The sequence below is a fragment of the Enoplosus armatus genome, chromosome 16, assembly GCF_043641665.1.
Source record: "Enoplosus armatus isolate fEnoArm2 chromosome 16, fEnoArm2.hap1, whole genome shotgun sequence".
Taxonomy (NCBI): Eukaryota; Metazoa; Chordata; class Actinopteri; order Centrarchiformes; family Enoplosidae; genus Enoplosus; species Enoplosus armatus.
In genome coordinates, this window is record NC_092195.1 from 19,238,963 (window position 1) to 19,260,020 (window position 21,058).

Genomic DNA, 21,058 nt, shown 5'->3' on the forward strand with positions numbered 1-21,058 from the left:
CGATTTAACTCAGGACAAGATGGAGTCCGCCTGATGTATGCTTTGTTCAACCAAACGCGTCGAAAACAGTTTTAGAGCTGTAAAGAAGGTCTCCAACGACAAGAAAACAATATTAAAACCGGGACCGCTCGACGGAACGGTTCGGTTCACGTCTGATTTCACCTTCGCTTCCCCGGCAGACGGGTACGGTCGTTGTCGTTACCGGGAGTCTCTGCAGTGCACCAGCATGTTGGGAGAAACGGGGCCAGAGTGGTTGTCTGAGGAGGTGAAAACCGGAGTAAGTATGAGATTTGTGAAGTCTTTGGTAGCCTGTTGATGTGCGCAGCTGTAGCTCCCGAAACACACGCGGAACTGGCAGTTACAGGCCTGGAATGAATTATAAATGCTTCATGCTTTTACTTCTGTTTGTAGACAACCATCATTGCTGTCGAATATAATGGAGGGGTCGTGCTGGGGTCTGATTCCCGAGTGTCTGCAGGGTAAGTGCATTGCCCAGATCTGTCTGCATAATACTGTCTTTATAAAGACACCAGTGATCCTTAAGCTTCTCAAGCATAATCACCCTTTTGCCTCTCCATGTTTCCTCACATACAGTATGTCCTCTTCTCCTCCCGTCAATCACACACGCACTCTCCCTCTCCATCCCTCCATGCAGGGCATCAGTGGTGAACAGGGTGATGAACAAGCTGTCTCCCCTCCACGACAAGATCTACTGTGCTCTGTCAGGCTCTGCAGCAGACGCTCAGACCATCGCTGAGATGGTCAACTACCAGCTAGATGTTCACAGGTAAATACACAAGTACACAGACAGACCTGCCCTTTTATTAAATATCACATTATGGCAAAGTATAGGAGGTGCCTTCCTGACTCCATCCACGTGAACAGCCGCAAACAGCCCATAAAATGAGCACAGACTTATAATTTGCACATTTTATGCAGTCACATAATCACTCAGATGATTGTGTCCCTTAATGGTGTGAAGGCTGTTGCCGAAGCTTCTCATCCTGCCTGCTACAAAAGTATATGAGAAGTCTGAATACAATAGTAATCCTCTGAAATACTAACATTGAGTGTTAGCAGTATTTTGGCTTTGAAAAGTTTAAAGGTGTTAAACATTCATGCCCAAGTTTCAGCTTCTGACAGTTTAAAAGATGTCAGTATTGTATTGGCCTTTACAAGTGTCCATGAGTCTAAACCACAGTGTTTGACTCCCTCTCTTTTTATGGGAGACTCTGGCACAGTATGCTTTTAATGTTTATTGGCTTTTTGTTCATTTTGAATAAACAGAACACACATTTACAAAAACCCTCCCTCCCGTCCCCAATAACACAACATTTTTGGTTAAAAGTTAAACTTAACGAGGGTAATATTGAATATAAAATAGATGCTGCTGATATTTTAAAACAATTACATGTTTGGCCGATATCATCGAGCCGCAGAGCCCCCGCAGACCCACTGTTTTAGACATAAAATATTCCACTTATTTAGTCTTTTATTAAATAAAATGTGTATATTGTATTCAGTGAAAAACATTTATTAATCTAAAACAGCTGTATGCCTACACACACACACACACCAGACGTAACAGTAAATGAATGACATCTTTACTGCTATTTCATTACTATTGATAAAATTCATGAATTCATGCTGAAGCTAGCCAGCTATCCCAACTTATAGCTGGTTCCCGTGGTGTTAGAAAGGATAGGAGGACATTATTCATTGAAGGTAGCTAGCTAACGTTAGCTTAATAACATTAGGTTAACCACTGCGTAGGGTTATCAAAACCTTAAAACTCTTGACCCGACAGACAGAAATGTATTAGTTTACGTTCCCTTACATTTAATGTTTTATGTCTTCTTATGTCAGTATTGAGATAGGTGAGGACCCCCAGGTTCGCTCAGCTGCCACTCTGGTGAAGAACATCTCGTACAAGTACAAGGAGGAGCTGTCAGCGCATCTCATTGTGGCAGGCTGGGACAGAAGAAATGGAGGACAGGTCAGTAAACACAAGAAAGAAAGAATAATGCTAATAATGTCAAAATTAATGTTTCTGCAACTTCTGCTGAGGTGACGTCTGCTGAGAGCAGCTGCTAACGTTGTCTTCTTGATGCTTTTAATAAAAATTCTTATCTCGTCAACACGCTCGATGTTATAGGTGTCCATACAGAACGACATTGTGATCTGTCTTGTTCCCCTCTGTTCCTGTGCCCTTTGACCTCTTCCAGGTGTTTGCGACCCTGAATGGTCTCCTGACAAGGCAACCTTTTGCAGTCGGTGGCTCTGGCAGCTCATATGTTTATGGGTTTGTTGATGCTGAGTATCGCAGGGCCATGAGCAAGGAGGAGTGCCAGCACTTAGTTGTCAACAGTAAGTTTTTTTGTTGGATGGTGAAAGAGAAACCAGACATTTACTGCTTCTTGTACTGACTGCTGAGAAGAGCCACCATTCTGTTATATACAATATTTTGTCTTATAAAAACTAAATCACGTAGTTAAATCTCCTAACCTGTCTCCCGCCTTCTCTTATTCTCTTTCTCTCTCCTGTAGCTCTCTCTTTGGCAATGAACCGTGACGGCTCCAGTGGCGGCGTGGCCTATATTGTTACCATTGATGAACACAGCACAGAGGAGAAAGTCATTCTAGGAAATGACTTACCCACCTTCTTTGATCAGTGATCAATATATTGTTCTTTTCTCTATAGTATGCCAAGACACTGTTGTGCAGGATGCTAATTGGGTAGCCGTTTTGCTCACAAGAGCCATAATACGCCCACTTTTTGGCTCAGCTATCGACTAATTCAGCTTGTAAAGCAGAAAATATTGGACGAGAATACTTTCACTAATAATTTCAATAAAATTAAAGATTCCTTGCATTGCTCGATGATTCCCAAAGCCATTTCAATTGTAATATCAGGTAGCCTTTGTGTTAGTTTATCATTAAGAGACTTGAGGCTGACAGAAGGTGACCTTTACTGATTTATCTGCCAAGGAAAAACTACTGAGACAAGGTTTTTCATTTCAGTCCCTGCATGTAATTTTAACAAGGTGATCTCACCAGAGGGATGACGGTAAACATTTTGTTCACCATCAGCTTCACAGAGTTAGACATGGAAATCAAATGCGATGTTTCTCTAACCACCAGGTAATCCGAGGCCTCTTCCTTCTCTTAAACTTGCTCATTATTCAGTTAGTGAGGCTGCCACATGGCAATAGTACTCACGTTTTATGTTATAATGGTCCTGAGTGGCAGAGTAAATATAAGTAAAATTGACAAAACCAACAGAAACCCTGAGATTCCTTTAGTCTCTATAAATAGTCCCACTCTCTAACATTAGCAGCAGCAGCAGTTGTCAATGTGAGGTATTCAGTTCATATCACCAAAAAGTGAAAGTTAAATTTGTTGCACCACCACAGGATTTCTTCCCCCTCTTCCTCCCAGTGTTAAAACTAGATTAAGATGCCTGGTAGATTGTTGGTCACTTGCCTACACGATTCAGACCGGACATAATTCAAATTTGAATATGCACTATTATAGTGTATACATTCACAAAGAGTGCCACACATGCTTTAAAGTCAGTTATGTGAACCTTTCAATTGAAATAAAAGCCCTGTGTTAAAAGGTTTTCTTTGTTATTTCTCTTCTTTACAATGAACCTTTAAAAGCTGTTTTCATGTTTAGGGAGAAGCTGCCTCTGACACTGACACTGGATGTTAGAACTGCGGTTTTCATCCGGGTTATTAGTTAGGAGGAAGATGAGGAGGAGGATACCAACGTGTGAAGCCACTCTGTTTTAATTTAATTACCTGAATTGTGCTTCAAAGTTTAGTTGTGTGCGCTGCAGTTCGGGCTTCAGGGAAACCCCTGGTCTTGCCAGAAAATGAAACTGAAAGTGGATGAAAACTAAAAGACTGTTACTGCGGCAGAGCAGGTCGTATGAGGACGACCGTCTCTGGAAAATGGCAGACAGTACAGCAACAATAATGCACAAAGTTGTTGGTTTGATTTCAGCGGTTTGCGTCGACCTTTCCTTGTTTTACGCATCGGGATGTGTCGCGACTCACAGCGTGTTTGGACATCTTGCGCGTCTCTGGGTTTCTGCGGGTCTCCGCTTTTTGGCACTAACTGCTGTAACTCTGTTCAGCCTTGGAGACCTCAAACCTTTGCTGATTCGCTTTATAATGACGCACAGTCTGGTGCCCGCGGTGTTTGAGACCGGGACCAAAGCGCTCTACCATGAGGAGACCCAGTGTGGCTTGTCGGCGGATACACGCTGCTGGCTGATGTGCGCCGGAGCGTCGCTGGCCGCTGCACTGTTTTGGGAAATCACCATCCCGGACACCGACGATGCGGCCGCCGGCAAAGAGAACAAGCAGAAAGCCAGAGTGCTGTTTGTTAGAGTCCTCGGCCTGCACAAGCCCTACTATCACATGCTGCTTGGAGCGCTTGTGTTCCTCTCGCTGGCTGTTATCTGTAAGTACGATGTAGATGATGATGATGATGATGATGATGGTAGAGATGCTAAGGAGATGGAGCAGACTGATAACAGTCAATTATCAACTATGAGCAATATGTTTATTAAAATGTGACTCTTAATGTGGGAATAGAAACACAAGAGTTGGCACTCTGCTCTTGGCATACACAGGACCACATTCATGATAAAGATGATGATGATGTTGATGTTGATCTGCCTGGCTGATGTATCTTCATCTCTGTGTCTGATTATGTGTACCTGTGTGCGTCTCTGCTCAGGTGAGATGTTCATCCCGTTCTACACTGGGAGAGTCATTGACATCCTTGGCAGTCAGTACCAGCCGAATGAATTCATATCTGCCCTCTTCTTCATGGGCCTGTTCTCTCTGGGAAGGTATGGGACAATGTTTCCCCTCCACGTTCATCCATCAGCATGTTTCTGTGGCTCATAGGTAATATCTGACTGACTTTCTCTTTGATTGATTGATTGATTAGCTCTGTGAGTGCAGGCTGCAGAGGGGGTCTCTTACTTTGTGCCATCAGTGCCTTCACATGCAGAATTAAAGTCAAGCTGTTTGGGGCTTTGACCAGACAGGAAATTGGATTCTTTGAGACCATAAAGACAGGTAAGACTCTTATATAATGAATAATTTCTTAGTGCACATGAGGGACAGGTCAAGACTGGATATTACATTATTATTATTATTACACATTATTATTTCAGGACAAAACAAGACAGAATAGGTCAAGCTAGACATAACAATACAGGACAAAAATAGATAAAAGAAGCAGGACAGAATAGAGCAGGACTAAAGAGGATGTAACAGAATGAGACATACCAGAGCAGAACGTAACAGAACAGGACGGGACAGAAGATAATTTCTATATATTTTCTGTGTAGGTGAAATCACATCCAGGCTGTCTAAAGACACCACCTTGATGGGAAGAACAGTGTGTCTGAATGTCAATGTGCTGCTGAGGACATTCATCAAGACACTGGGCATGATCTCCCTGATGATGAATCTTTCATGGAAGCTCACGTTCCTCGTGTTGATGGAGACGCCCATCACTGGCCTCATTCAGAACATCTACGACACACACTACCAGGTGAAAGCAGGCTAATGAGAAATGTTGAATGAAACATTGAGATCCACAGACTCATAGGTATATGATATCCATTTTTACTGACTGGTGCTCAGAAAGAGAAAACTAATATCAAAACATTTGTTGTAACCATGAAGTTAAAAATGAAATCTTTTGTGTCTCTTGTGATAATTTCTTTCCGTCACCAACGTACAGGGCCTTTACTTATTTAACTTCTGTTAAATTTTGCTAAATCACTTGACATGAAGAACAAAAAATAATTTGTCTTTTTTTTTTATTCCTGCCTCAGCGGTTGTTCCAGGCTGTGCAGGACTCAATGGCTCGGGCAAATGAAGCCGCCAATGAGGTAGTATCCAGTATTCATGTGGTACGGAGCTTTAACACAGGAAAACACGAGGGCCGTCGCTATGACGACCGCTTGAGAGACACACACACCCTCAAGACCCGCCGGGACACTGTCAGGGCTGTTTACCTGCTCGCACGGAGGGTGAGAAGTTTATCATTTTTTGTAAAATTGTGGTTTTTGGAGATCAGCTGGTGTTGAGCATATCATTGCATATCACCTTATTTAACAGTATTTGTTCCTGTGTGTGTGTGTGTGTGTGTGTGTGTGTGTCTATAGCTGACAGGGTTGGGCATGCAGGTCTTCATGTTGTACTACGGCAGGCTGTTCATCCGGAGTGGACAGATGACCACTGGCAACCTGGTTTCCTTCATCCTCTACCAGTCAGACCTTGGAGACCACATCAGGGTATAATGCTCATAATGCTCTGTGGATTGTTGTCAGCCAGGGCTAGTGATGGCAAACACCTCAAAGCAGTAGCATTTAAGTTAGTTAACAAACAGTTGAACAGTAAGGCAAGGCAAACGGTATTTATATAGCATGTTTCATACACAAGGGAGTTAAGGAGAAACATTAACAACATGTCCTCAGGAAGGCTATTCCATTGGCTCATAGCTTTTAAGTATTCTAAACATGATTGCTCGCAAAATTATTTATATTTAACATGCTGCAACTCTGACTCTTTAAATGAAAACGTGTTATCATGTGCCATCTTGCAGACACTCATCTACATCTTCGGCGACATGCTGAACTCTGTGGGGGCTGCTGGGAAAGTGTTTGAGTACCTGGACCGAAAACCTCAGGTCAGCACAGAGGGAAAACTCAAACCTGATCAGCTGACTGGGCACGTCAGCTTCCGCCGTCTCAACTTTGCCTATCCTGCATCCCCCGACAAATCAGTGCTGCAGGTGAGGTCTGAACGGCAGGTAGACAAGGGGAATGCTTTGGTTTCAATTTGGACAATTCATGAAAACAATATTGAAATGAATAGCGGAAAAAAGAAGATGAATATAGAACGTTACAATGAATGTATATTAAACTACAAAGACAAATGAATTAAAATTTTATGGATGAACATTCTCTCATTGCAGTTAAACTGTGTTATTGCAATCATTGTTATCTCCTTGCTTCAGGACTTTTCTTTGGAGCTGAAGTCAGGTCAGATGACGGCACTGGTGGGTCCATCCGGAGAGGGAAAAAGCACCTGTGTGAGTCTGCTGGAGCGATTCTATGAGCCGCAGGTTGGAGAAATCCTATTGGACAGTGAACCACTGAAATCCTATGACCACCATTTCCTCCACAAGAAGGTCATTTATCATTTCTGCTTTTCTTTGTTGTGACCTCCAGTCTTACAGAATTTCTGTCTTTTATCTGTGTTTACTGTTTTATATTTTAGAGGCAGAGATAACAATTTTTGCCTACTAAAAGTTCATGCCCCTTCTTTGAGAGCTAATCAGTGAGCTAATAAAGACAAAAAAAATTCTCAGCAATTCTGAGATTGATTAAATTATTATATGAATTATATATCTGATTATGTAATTAAAACCTTTATATGTATAACGTGTTATTTGTTTGTGTTTAACAGGTTGCAGTGGTGAACCAGGAGCCTGTGCTCTTCTCTGGCTCCGTCAGAGACAACATCGCCTACGGACTTGCTGACTGCTCATTGGATGAGATCCAGGAAGCAGCACGTAAAGCCAATGCCCATGACTTCATCAAGCAGATGGAGAAAGGCTACGATACAGGTAAACTCTTTTGTTTACCCGTATGAATGCCTACATGTAAATAGAAACCTGCTTTGGGAGTTAGAGGAAAGGTTGGGTGAATGAGGGATGAAAATATAATTTGCAGAGCAAGATTGATGATGGATAATGTTTTACTTTTTATTTATTTATCTTAAACATTCATGTATTTTGTGAATAATAAAGGCTAAATATACACATACACACAGTATTTTGGGGTGTCAGTGCTGACCAGACCTCATGTATTTGAGTTTTCTAATCCTCATATCTTTCTGCATTTTGATGTTTTTTTTTATTTTACACCTTGAACCTCAATCTGTTATGTTTTTATAATGTTTCTCAGAGGTGGGTGAGGGTGGCGGCCAGTTGTCCAAGAGCGAGAAGCAGCGGATAGCCATTGCCCGAGCGCTGGTTAGACAGCCACAGGTCCTCATTCTGGATGAAATAACCAGCTCTCTGGACACCGAGAGTGAAAATAAGGTATGTCGCAACTTCTAACACAGTGGTGTCCAATTATGTTTCCTTCAGGGCCAGAAGCCTCTAGGTTTGTATTTCAAACAATATCTACACTATATTTCTGTCATTGACTCTGCAGGTTCAGCAGGCCCTGGCTAGTTGTCCCAACCAGACCCTGCTGGTGATCGCTCACAGGCTGAAGACCATAGAGAAGGCAGATCAGATCGTTGTGATTGGTGACGGCAGAGTTCAGGAGCGAGGGACTCACCAGGAACTGATGGACAAGAAGGGGAGCTACTACAAACTGAGAGAGAAGTGCTTCACTGAGGAAAACACACCACAGTGACAAACTACTGTCACTGAGTTGTAGCTCGATGAGTACTGTGAGAGAATGATTCAGTATGACCGCATGTGTTAGACAGCAGCAGCTACCCTGAGAACAAGCTGGAGTTTATGTAAATATTTTGTATCAATAGCAGTAGTGTACATCTGTACTAATGTATTTTGCAAACTGTTGAAATTACATTAGGTTTTGTAAATTAATCAAAATAAATGTGTTTCTTCTGGAGGATATACTGTATCCACTGTATAAGTGTTCTATTTCATATCCTGGTATTTGCTAAAGATGAATAGAAGTTTGACACAACGGCAACGCAGGTCAACCTTCATTTATGATCAGGGTGGCCAAAGGTTGCTTCATAGTTATGTCCCAAATAAAAGATTAATCAGTATCAGGCATTTTGGATCATAGTCAATGACCTCAGCTGACTCCTGCCAGAACGTCAGTCAAAACGTGGATTGTATTTTTCAAGCCTTGTGTCACATATTTATAAAGTCATTTCACTAAACACATTCATAGTGACATTCAAATGACATAAATTAAAAATCGAATAAACATGGAGAGCAAAGGCTTCGGTCAACATGTGATGAGATTTGTTCCACACAGAGTTAAGAAGTAAGACGGGAAGCTTTTTCAAAAATGCCACTATGCGGATATAGTGATAATAAAAATGACTCCCAAACCAGAGTACAGAGCATGATTTTATGTTATATGCAAGAATGTGCTTGAATTTAGTTTGGGTTTTAATCCCAAAGGGAAAATTCAGAGTTTGTAGGTTTTATGCAAGCCCAGTTGGCTCTGCCTGATATTGTACTGTGGGATGAAAAGAAGAGAAACATATGACTTAAAAATGACAAAAACAAATGTGTTATACTGGTTAGTTGTCTGAGGCCTTTGGACATTTCTAATTATATATCAGTGTTTGTTGTGTCTATTGTATTTCTGGTATTAAAAGGACTCTTGACTGTGCAGTACAGCGGGGGTTGGGTTTTATTGTTAGACCTGACCTGGAAAGTCCCGGACTACCAACAGGTTTTTTTTCTGGCAGTGAGGCTGCATGGTAATGTGTGTCATAAACACCAAAGGTACAGTGAAGTGACACACAGCATGATGTCAAAACACCAACACCCTCTATTGACAGAGATCAGGCTCAGCTTAGATAACATATGTCACCATTTTGTAAAGACCTCTGAGCATCCACAAAATGGTGCCCGAAGTCACGTGCCAGAGACAAGTTAGGCATTTGTTCCTCCTGGACTGCAAGTTTTTTTAAAAACTGTTTGTATCCTGAGAAGGTTGAACATACATGTTAATACAATACAATTAAAGCATGTCTAATTCAAGACTTGTTTGTCTACGTAACTAACTGTTCTCAACAAACGGTTCTACTGTTTACTGTTTACGTATTAAAATCCCCTGGATGAATTTGTCAACCTGATAGTTTGGCGATACAAGGTTTACATCAGGCACAGTGACTCGTCAGTAAACTTGGCTGCTTCCCATCAGCAATTGTGTGCCAAAGGCAGGAGGGAACAAAGTGGAAATGCAAATGCAAAAACGTTGCCGCCATCTTAGAGTGACACCTTCATGAAAACAAAATGGCCGGCAGCGTAGAAAGTCAGGGAGTGTGTTGTATTAAAGTGATTAAAAGATGATATAATGAACCTGTGGCTATATCTTTCACGGTGGTCTAATATGAAATAGTCAAGTATATCCTCAAACCTCAGTGTGCACCTGTATGTATTGTATATGCCCGTGTGTGTGTGTGTGTGTGTGTGTGTGTGTGTGTGTGTGTCTTTGGATGTGCGGACCAGTTCTGCAACGCACCACTGCACCAAATTCCCCTCTCTTCTTTCTTTCACTTTCTGTCTTTGTGCATTCAGTGGCTGCCTGACTCAGCCAAACCCCGGCCAAGCCCAAGATCTTGAGACGGAAAGCATTCCGGTTATGGCACTCTTCTACTTGTGTTGATTGTTTTCAGCAGTAATCACAGTGATATACTTGAAATGATACAATGCACCTGCCACACAGCTTGTCATATGACAAAAGACTGGACTGTAAGCATGTTTTCTTCGAATTGTCTTCATTAACATTTAGGCATTTGACTGATCGCATCCAGAGCAACAATTAGTTTGGTTTTGGTTTGGTAGCCTTTACCAAGGACACTTTGACAGGAAAGTGGCTGTTGATGCAGATACACTGACTTTTGCATTAATCAAACTTGAGTCCTTTCAAGTACAGGATATCCTTTCCCTCCACCAGTCCTCATAGAATATATATATGAATCTGGTTTTCTCAGTGCCAAAGGGCCAGCTATCCTGCAAGTATTCAGATCCTTTCCTTAAGTAAAAGTGCCCATACAGCAGTGTGAAAATACTCCAATACGAGTAAAAGTCCTTCATTCAAAATCCTACTTAAGTAAAAGTATTATCAGCAAAATGTGTTTGATGTATCAAAATAAAAGTTATTATATAGGACATAGTTAGATTATTAATAGTGATGCATCAGTGTGTAATCAGCATTTTACTGTTGTAGCTGGTGGATGTTGAGCTTGTCTTAACTATTTTATATACAGTTTAGTAGTTTAACCATGTCCAAAGTTAAGTGGTGGAACTGCCAATAACTCATAGCCATCTGAAACATCTCAAGAGGCCCCAACTAGACAGTTTTATTATAAGGGGTTACAACAAACAACTGGTTTAATCTTTAACACTGTGTTGTGTTTTATAAACAGATCATGTGCTTTTAATGTAAAATATTAATCTGTAAAGTGACTAGTAGCTATATATGTAAATGTAAATGTAGTGGACAAGTAGAGTACAAGTACATCACAATTGTACTTGAGTAAATGTAAAAGTTACTTTCCAGCACTGAAAATATTTTTTCTATTCTACTCTCTCCCTTAATTTGGTGGGCAACAGAATCAAAGTGATAACATTTTTTAAGCCTATTGTATATTAGGCTATTTGCTGTCCCTGAAACACTTTTGAGTTAGTTCCTCTGTGTTGGCTCTTGTACAAATCAAAAGTGAGTCGTTTTAGAACTTGACTCTTGATTAGCTTCACTGTAATGTAATACTTGCTTCTCTTCTCCTTTTTAAACCAAAAGTAAACTGATGCAGCATAAAGCACAACAGAAATGACACCAATGTAGCTTCTTTTCCAGGCCTCATCTCATTTAGTTTGACAGATGATTGAAAAATGAGCTTACATAGAGTAGAATAGAATAGAATAGAATAGAATAGACAGGGGTAACATATAGCCATATAGAGTCTAAAAAGATCATGTGCAATTGTTGATCTATGAGAATAAAGTGATTCTGATAAGTCACATGATAATATTTTGCCGTTTAGTTTGAACCAAAAGTAACATTTTGTCCCCACTGTGCAGTCATTTTGAATTGAGCCAAGTTTTGTATTGTTTTATAGTCAGGTAAACCCCCACTGTCTCTTTGTGAATCCCCTAACTTCCCCTGGGGAGTGTGGCAATTGCAACATTTACTGCAGCACAAGTTTGTCAGATTGCTTCTGAGGCATCAAGCAGTTGATGTGTGGTTTCCTCAGTTAATGATAAAAAAAAACAGATCAAACACACTCTACATGGTCACATGGTTGAGGAAAGTCCCGGCTTGATGTCTGTTTTTAACTGCGCAGAGCAAAACTGGGCGAACAGAAACTGATCTTATGTCAGCTAAACAAAAACATTTACAATCCTGATCTGCAATAAAGCCTTTAAGATAGGAGAACAGCGCCTCAGTTGGTTGTATTTGGCACTTTTACCAACAGCCATGTGATTTCCTGGAAGCTCTCAGCCTGGCAGAGTGGTAAAAGTTAGGAGATTCTCAGAAGTCCCACCAAAAGGTGGAACCATTGGTCTTGACTGCCATCTAGTGAGAGCAACATTACTGCAAATGACAAAACCACCCCTGACACACAAACCACCATGGGTTGAGAAGTGGTTATAAGCGGTATTGTTATGTAGCAGTTCTTTGAACAGCGTAGGTTTTATGTTCTGGGAACTTTTGTGTTGTGTTAAGAGCCACAGGAAACCACAAGCTTCATTGTTTTTGTGTCAAATGATGAACTTTTATGCAAGTATCTAACTCTTTGCAGACTTTTAATGTAACTGAAATTCACATTTCACTTTACAGTATGTAAGTGTTTGTATGTTTACATTTAATGATAGTCTGCCTTATAGTCTGTTCTTTAACAGTAAGGCAGAGGTAGAGTACCTGGTGGTGCATGCAGACTCAATATGTAACCACAGGATGGTAAGTGAGGGAAAGCTGCTGTGAACCCATTGGACTACATCATCCACAAAACAGAGAAGTAACATGACATCTACAGAGCACCTGAGGACTACACCAGGACCTGGTAGCCCTTTTGCTCTCTTTCTGTTTCCAGCCATGAAAGGATTGACATGTTCACATTTAGAATTACGAAGAGGAGAGGAGGGGTCAAAGGAGTCAAAGAACAGGGGCAACAAGGAGCAGGTCAAGATCATGGGCACTTCAGCAGGCACAGACATGCTGGCTGTTACAGAGATCAAAACAATGGCCTTTTTGGCAGCTAGCTGATTGTTGGAACAAAGCAAAATGATCAACAGTCTAAAAAAATTATATTTGACGTATTTCCTGTCCAGCCTGATATTATGGAAAATGTGTACATATTTATACTTTTTTTTTTTAAGTGAATCCAATAGCTATGAAAAATTGAGGACCATGTGGGATCACCCACACTATGTTTTACGTTAAATTAAGAGAAACCATGGCTCTAACTAAAACCCTATAATAGACAAAAATATCTTATGCCAACCTTGTACAATTTCCCCCCTTGGATCAATAAAGTATTTCTGATTCTGATTTCTGATTAACCAGAACAGGACAAAATCCACAGTTCTCGTTCTGCGTAAAATTGTATTCCAAAGTTTATCTGAAGCTAATATGAGGCATCAGAAGTCTGACTTTTAGTCAAATCAAGTGGGTATCTTCCAAACTTAGTCTTTTTAACAGACAGTGTTTCCTTGCTGAGCTGCAGTGGAGGGTCGGTAATACAATGCACTAAAAAGACTGTAATTTTGGAAGTTATAAGATAATGTTTCAGAATGGCCTAAAATATGAAACAAATTTGTGATTTGACCAATAATAAGTCAATGTTTTTATGAATTTTATAGTGGTCAATAATAACTTGTTTGAACTAATGAAACATTAGTTAAAAAGAGCACTGCATAAACTCCATTGTTATGAGTTTGCTCAGTATAAACCTTCCAGAATAAAAACAAAAGATATAGATAGAATTGCAATACCTCCCTCTAACAGCGCTGATGCAGATTTCTTTATAACTTTACAAGTCACTGGAATCAAACTACTACCGTACAATATCATAGTGTCATGTCAGGTTTAACTTCGCGGCCACCAGATGGCAACATAACACAACATATTTCAACAACCTGAACGGCAGTAACCTGGAGTGGTCAGTAGATGGCACATTAAAACAGTAGTCTGGTAATTTATTGAATTTTGGATCTCACACACAGCTTCTGCTGAAAAGGAAAATCGTGTTTTTTCTTAGTTTTCTGTTTTAGGACCATATTAGACGGTCAGTATAATGTAACCCCTAATCTAAACCATCTGGGCAGATGTTCTTCCCTCACGCTGTTACTAATTAGGACTAATCCCCAATCACAAGATCATCCTTTATTAAAAGCCATCTTAATTCCAGGACAAGGTTTCAGATAATCTTTTTTCTGGGAAGCAGTATTTGACACTGTCTGCTAAATCCTGATCCAATCAACAGCTATGACAGCATGGTTGGCACACCTGGCTCGTGTTTTGTCTCAGTGACTTTCATCCTTAAAAAAAAAAGACAGCTGCATCATATACAGTAACTTACTTCCTTTATGCTGACACTGGCTTGTAGTTTATTTTATTTTATTTTATTTTATTAATGGTAGTACGGAAATACTTCCTCAAATCACCTTATAACACCAACATCTCACATGTAAACGCTACTCCTAAAAGTGCACAGTTATACAATATTATAATTACATAATAAAACGTTGTTATACCTTTATGTATACTTGTGAAGAAATAGTTTTCATACAGCTTTCATTTAAACATGTTTATGGCTTAAAGGTACCCAATGATTTAAGACGTCATGTGCACAATATAGAAGACTTTGAAAGTGAAAGTTGAGAAAAGATTTGATTTCTGTGGTGTTTAAGTGATTACTCATATGAAAGAAAATCCAGTCATTAAATTAAGTTAGTGTCCTTAAGTCCTCAGACTTCAGATGATAAAATAGCACTGCATTTATCTGTTGAGCATTGAGGAAAATATTAAAAGGTTTTGTTCAAAATGTTTGGAAAGAAACTCTAAAGTATTCTAAATATGTATAAAGTACAATCACTCCTCAGTATCATCTCACCTTTGCTCTTGTGTCTTTCTAACTACAAGAATGAATAAACCAGTTTGGATATGAGAGACTCTCTACCAGTTACAGCAGTTACAGACTTTGAAATGTTTCTTCAGAATCAGAATCAGAAATACTTTATTGATCCCCGGGGGGGAAATTGTACAGTACCGGTGCTCCCATTCAAGAGTAGAAAGTAGCATAATTTAGAGCTAAAAGTATGTACAAAATATAAAAATAAGAAATAGAAAATAAAAAATATACACATTTACAGTATTTAAGTGAACAATGAAGTAAAAATTATATACAATAACAATGTATATGTATACATATATATATGTATGTATGTATTGCACTTAAGTGTCCTTGATTGTTTTGCACATGGAAGACGTGGAAGAGATAAACAGGCGGAGAGAGGAAGCACAATGGGATGACAAGCCAGACTTTCACACCTGGGCCCGGCTGTTTGTACGTACACACACACACACACACACACAGACACACACAGACACACACACACACACACACACAGTCCTCTCTCTTGTTGCTGTCTTGCACTTCCTTGCATCTCTCTCCTTTTACTTACTCTTTCTATTTTTCTTACTTTCTATTCTTCTACTCTCTTTCTTTCTTTGATGCCATTGTGGATATTATCTGCATATATTGGTACAAACTTGCAGTATTTTAACCAAAAACAGTAAACAACAACATTATAGCTACAAAACTGCAAAGGCTCAGAAACATATGCTACGAAAGAGATTACGCATGTAGGATTAAGAAGCATGTTAATCTTTGATTTTATCTGTATCAGCATTAAGCATTGTCAGCCCTGTAGCTGGTCTGTTTGGTGCACAGTTGTTGATTAAACGCAATCACATTAAAAATACATTTTACGACATCATATTTAACTGGCCACAGCATTGATAACATTTTTATTTTATACATTTGCTCTCTTCCTCTCTCCACCAACCCTCTGGAAAAGAAAGTCCACCTCCATTCAGATGGAAATCACTCACCTTGTAGTCTCTGCTCCCTTTTTTGAGAGTATAATGAAGTGTCCCTACTGAGGTTCACACATTTACAACTCATTTTGCATGACTGCATAATTAATCAGCTGTTGTTTTGCTAGACTCAGATAGTTACCTTCTTGGAACTGTGCTGCCCGTGAGCTTTGGTTTTCAAATGGATCTCCGCTTTTCATTTCTATATTGCCTGAATAAAAGCGTCAGTTCAAAATAAAATAGAAATATGATGCTATATAAGTAGTAAAAAGGATAACACTTAAAACTTGACTTTTCTGGTAAGATACGTGTATTAGAGTAACATGAAAAAAAGTGTTACACACAATCATCTAATCAATCCATGTTAAGAGTCTAACAAAAGTTTAACTGAACCTACTGTTGTATTTGGCTCTCTATAGGACACATAGTGGCCCATCTCTGGTTTATAGTGCAGCACAGAATGTTCTGTGTTCTGCAAAATGTTCTGCAAACACAGCACGCAGCAATGTGTTTATTTGTGTAGTTGTAATGTGATTGTCATATATTGATATTTTGAAATGCTACATGTAATAATACTACCTGTTTGGTATCAAGTAGGGCTGCTCATGCTAAGCAAGCACGAATGCTGCTGTAATGCTCATTGGATAAGAGTCACAAAAATACATATAGCTGCTGTAAATGATTTTTTTTTGAAAATGTTACGTGAAAAGACTCAATGTTACTATGTTGGCAAAGTGGAAAAAGAGAAAAAAGAGACATTTGCAGCAACAACACAACAGAGAACAATGCAGGTGTGTTTTTCAATACAGGCTTTGTAGAGCAAACAATAACACATTGGGATGCAAATGAAAATAGCTGGGAATGGAAAGAACAGCACGCTAGAGCCAAATACTGTGATTAAATGTACAAAACAATTTCATGAGCAGAGATAATGCGAGTAGCACTGTTGACATAGTGAGTGTGTGGGTGTGTGTCTCTGTGTGAGATGAAAGTCTGCATGCTTGCAATTGACAGTTTTTAAAAGAGAATGTGATGTTCAAGAAGAGATAACGCAACAACATCACTGAATAGGACCCTTAAATGCACAGTACTCTTCTGTATCTGAAAACTGCTGCTTGCATCAGTTGTCAAAGGGACTGCTGTTGCTAAGGAAGGCTCGCCAGCCACAGTGAGAGAAAGTGAATGGACTGAGGCAGAGTCCTAGATTTACAGAGTTATGCAAACACAAGCCACACAAAACACTTAGAATACATTCAGTTTGTTACAGCCTACTTATGACACCATGGCTTATGCAAACAGCATAACAACAATCTGTGATCCTGGAGTTTGGCTGTCAATACTGAACCAGGTTACAGTATATTTGTAAAACTCTGTCGGTCTATGACTCAGGACTGAGGGTTGGGAGGGAGAGAGCTTCCTTGGCGACCATTTCTGGACTGATTGTCATCATGTGATGAACTGATGCAGCCAAGCGCTGAAAAAAACAAAGAGAGGGACACACAGGGAGAAAGAGAGAGAGAGTATGTGAGTGTATATGACAGAGAGAGAGAGAGAGAGAGAGAGAGAGAGAGAGAGAGAGAGAGAGAGAGAGAGCACCTCTGATGAGTCAGAGAAGGCTGATTCTGACGTAATCCACCAACCCCTCCCTTCTTCCAGTTCCCCTGCCTACATGGCAGTTCCTGGATATTCAGGCCGGAGCCTGTTTCCCCAGAATATACAAAGTATACAGAATATAACAACATAACATATTGTGCATTTTATCTAGTTACAGATAAGTGAATGATCAACGATGTTTAGCTCGCTCATACTTTTGGTTTCCATGCCAAAACATTTGCTCATCCCTTTTTGGGAACAACGACCATTGGAGGACTGATGAAAGAAATCATTATAATGAAATGTGCATATTATAGAAATAATAGGAAATAAGAATATATTTTGGTATTCCCATTTATCATTTATTTTGTTGTTCATATCATTTATGTGTGGCCCCCTTCCCAGGAATCCACACCCCAACAACACAGACATCAATACACACATGTATTACCTATGCAGACCTGATCAGTATGGCTGAAACCAACCCTGGGAAACCAATAACATATACAGCCTGGCATGGCAAATATATAATGACATCAGAATCACAATCAGAAATACTTTATTGATCCCCGGGGGGAAATTTTACAGTACTGGTGCTCCCATTCAAGATTAGAAAGCAGCATAAATTTGAAAATAAAAGTATGTACAAAATATAAAAATAAGAAATAGAAAATAAAAATATACACATTTACAATATTTAAGTGAAAAATAAAAGTTAAAAATATATACAGCAGCAATGTATATGTATGTCAATATATATATGTATGTATTGCACTGTCATTTAAGAATAGGTAATATTGAGGTAGTATATGTAGAAGAATCAAATGAATGCTCAATATTCAAAGAGAATTGTGCAAACATTGTGCAATGGGTTTGCAAAACAAAAGACAAGACATGAGACATTAAGCTTGTCTCAATGTAACTTTGCTCATTATGAAGCTCAATGATCTAAAGATACAGTAGCCATGCGTGAAACTCACTGTTCATCAGCCAGCAATCAAGCACATCACCAGGCTGTTCTGTGTTAGTGAACAGGTGAAATATAAATATCAAACTACACCTGGAGGAACACAGCTTTGATCCCAATCACATAGGTTTGATAAACCAACTAGGTTGTAGTAATGCCTCACACAAATTAAGCTATTAAGATTAAAATTGCCTAATAAACCAATCAAGTAAATGTAAAAAAAAAAACTGTGCTTGAATTTGGGCACTAAAGATATGACTTTTGATATATAGCAAACTCTGTAATGTGTTTCCTGATCCTAGGTATTAAAACACAGCTGTTGTGTAATATTTTCAAGGCAACACAATGCATCGTGGAAATGTATCCCTATTGCTTCGTAATCAAAGTCTCGCTCTTAACTGAAAACACAAAAATTGCATGTATTTGTGCAGATTGTCTCTGCCCAGTGGCAAACAGGAAAAGCTTTGTTGGTGAAGCCAATTCACCCTTTTCAAAGTAAGTTTTGTAATGAGTTGTTTTAAGATTGAATTTAAGAATATACAAACAAGGCACATTTAAGACCCTGACAGGCTGTTGTCTAAATAGTCTACCTCAAATATTTAATTAGAAACAGTAGAAACAATAAATAATGATATTTAAAATGACTGGTTTTAAATTTAATTTGGCATGGAGTCACAGAACTACACCTGATTCTCTGAAAATTAGATTTCACCGTCTAGATAGACAGACAGACAGACAGACAGATAGATAGATAGATAGATAGGTAGACAGACAGTTAGATAAATAGACAGACAGACAGGTAGATAGATAGATAGATAGATAGATAGATAGATAGATAGATCACTTGTAATTCAAGGGCCAGAACAAATAACAAAAAATATTCTGTTCTGGAGAGCCTCTGTCATTCAAAAGCATGAAGCACAAAACCTGAGGCCTATGTGTTTCTCTCCTTCCTGCTTTAATCTGGAAACCAACACTGCTGAATCCCACCTCCTTTCCAGGGGACACTCAAATGTGGGGTATTCACATTTACCATATGAAAAAACCGCGAAACTGCTCTTAGATCAGCCTCTTGCATTCTCAGTGCTCATCGTTGGTAATGCGTCTTCATGGCAAGGACGCATGCGCAGTTCCCCGTGTTGCAACAGACAGAGATCGACAGCAATCGTCACCTGGAGAAAACAGGCATTTCTAACCCTTTTGAGACAAACTGAGAAACTACACATGAGCTGTAAAGGATTATTGCGATCACAAACGGATTACAATAGAGGAAGTTTGGGAAATAGCACAATCAATAATACTGAAATGGTTTTCGTCACGTGGTCAAGCTTGACCAATCGGAGCGAACCAAAACCAGCGGAAAGTATGCTCTTTGTTCGGATATTTTGCCAACTTTATCCACAAATCTGAGCCTAATACTTTGTATAAATCACAGGATGTGGTTATGGAGGGGCCGTTTTATGAGAAAGGACACGCTGTGGTTGCGTTTTGTTTCGTTTTTTTTTGCGGGATGCCACGTGTTCAAGTTTTGATAAACAGCGCTTTAGGCTTTTTTCATCACATGACTCCCCTCCCCCACCCAGCTCGCGGAATGGGGGAAGAAGGCGGACATGTTTGAGGGAAATGTGTTGGTTAAAAAGTATCGAGGTGGAGGACAAGAAGATTATTTGACGAAAGGTTTCGCATTATTTTTTGGGGGATTTACCGGCCGACATTTGTATTTATTTTAAATTCAAGGTTTTTATGTTATGCTTTGAAAATGTGTATTTCTTTGTCTTAATTTAACTTTTTTTTTAACCTACCAGTAGTGCACTTTTTTTTTTTTACAGCCTAAAGTTGTCAAGACTTTAGTAATATATAATATTATAAGGATTTAGTTTAACTTTCAATCGTTTATTTGAGTGACATTGTAGGGAATTTGTAACCTTGGTGTGGGGGATGGGCGCATGTGGTTAGGTAACCATTTTGGGTGGTTGTTGGATTTTTTTTTTTACAGTGTCGGTCGCTTTTTAAAACTTGAGAATTATTGTAAAGAATTACTAATTTGGCAATTGTGGTCCTTGTATCGTTTTTGATTTGGTTTAATCTCTTGTAAAATCTCAAGTCAGGTATGGTATTTGTTTTCAAACGTAGGCTGTATAAAAGAATTGCGATTTTCTTTTAGCTTTAATTAACGAATTAATTGTGAGTGCGATTGTCTCGTAGCTGGTTTTGTCAGAAGCAGCCTTTACTTTGATCAGATGTAGTCTGAGGTCAGTGAGGAAAAGTGCTGTGTCATTCAGTGGATATTGCTAGTTCTTATAACCCCGTCTAGTTGTGGTCTTCTCATTGTTCGTTGAAATAAGTAGGGACTAACCTCTCACTCCTCACCGATAAAACGTTACCTTCAATCAGAATTGTAAGCTTGGACTTTGTCCTAGTACTACTTTTCTCTTTGTGAACCCCGGAGGCCTTGTTTGGCTGTGTGTTCTCAAATGGTGGCCTCTTTCTGCAGCAGTTGACCGTTACTTATTTCAGTTGTGTTTGCAAGCGAAATATGTATGAGTTTTGCACGTTAAGCTTGTTGTTTTACCTTACTTATAGCAAATAATTATACTGTAATACTGTGTCACTGTACTTAAAGATGGCGGCGGT

At 39.4% G+C, this 21,058-nt stretch overlaps 2 protein-coding genes across 2 annotated transcripts; both read left to right on the forward strand.

Moving 5' to 3' along the window:
* Window positions 1-14: 14 nt before the first annotated feature.
* On the forward strand, window positions 15-3,620 carry psmb9a (proteasome 20S subunit beta 9a). Its single transcript, XM_070921584.1, has 6 exons — window positions 15-277; window positions 412-479; window positions 656-787; window positions 1,867-1,996; window positions 2,226-2,367; window positions 2,547-3,620. The coding sequence occupies exons 1-6, from the start codon at window positions 38-40 to the stop codon at window positions 2,672-2,674; spliced, it is 840 nt and encodes a 279-aa protein (XP_070777685.1). The 5' UTR covers window positions 15-37; the 3' UTR covers window positions 2,675-3,620.
* Window positions 3,621-3,892: 272 nt separating this feature from the next.
* Window positions 3,893-8,687, forward strand: tap2a (transporter associated with antigen processing, subunit type a). Its single transcript, XM_070921491.1, has 11 exons — window positions 3,893-4,469; window positions 4,749-4,863; window positions 4,965-5,095; window positions 5,371-5,576; window positions 5,863-6,060; window positions 6,196-6,324; window positions 6,636-6,824; window positions 7,050-7,223; window positions 7,502-7,661; window positions 8,002-8,138; window positions 8,254-8,687. Exons 1-11 carry the CDS (start codon window positions 3,893-3,895, stop codon window positions 8,458-8,460), a joined length of 2,223 nt encoding a protein of 740 aa, XP_070777592.1. The 3' UTR covers window positions 8,461-8,687.
* The last annotated feature ends 12,371 nt before the right edge of the window (window positions 8,688-21,058 follow it).

What these genes read in the sequence shown, in the direction of transcription:
- psmb9a (XM_070921584.1), top strand. Translation starts at nt 38, where the DNA reads ATGCTTTGTTCAACCAAACGCGTCGAAAACAGTTTTAGAGCTGTAAAG. An exon ending in CTGAGGAGGTGAAAACCGGA is followed by an intron (nt 278 to 411) that starts GTAAGTATGAGA and finishes TTCTGTTTGTAG; the next exon opens with ACAACCATCATTGCTGTCGA. An exon ending in CCAGCACTTAGTTGTCAACA is followed by an intron (nt 2,368 to 2,546) that starts GTAAGTTTTTTT and finishes TCTCTCCTGTAG; the next exon opens with CTCTCTCTTTGGCAATGAAC.
- tap2a (XM_070921491.1), top strand. Translation starts at nt 3,893, where the DNA reads ATGAAAACTAAAAGACTGTTACTGCGGCAGAGCAGGTCGTATGAGGAC. An exon ending in TCTACGACACACACTACCAG is followed by an intron (nt 5,577 to 5,862) that starts GTGAAAGCAGGC and finishes TTCCTGCCTCAG; the next exon opens with CGGTTGTTCCAGGCTGTGCA. An exon ending in TTTACCTGCTCGCACGGAGG is followed by an intron (nt 6,061 to 6,195) that starts GTGAGAAGTTTA and finishes GTGTGTCTATAG; the next exon opens with CTGACAGGGTTGGGCATGCA.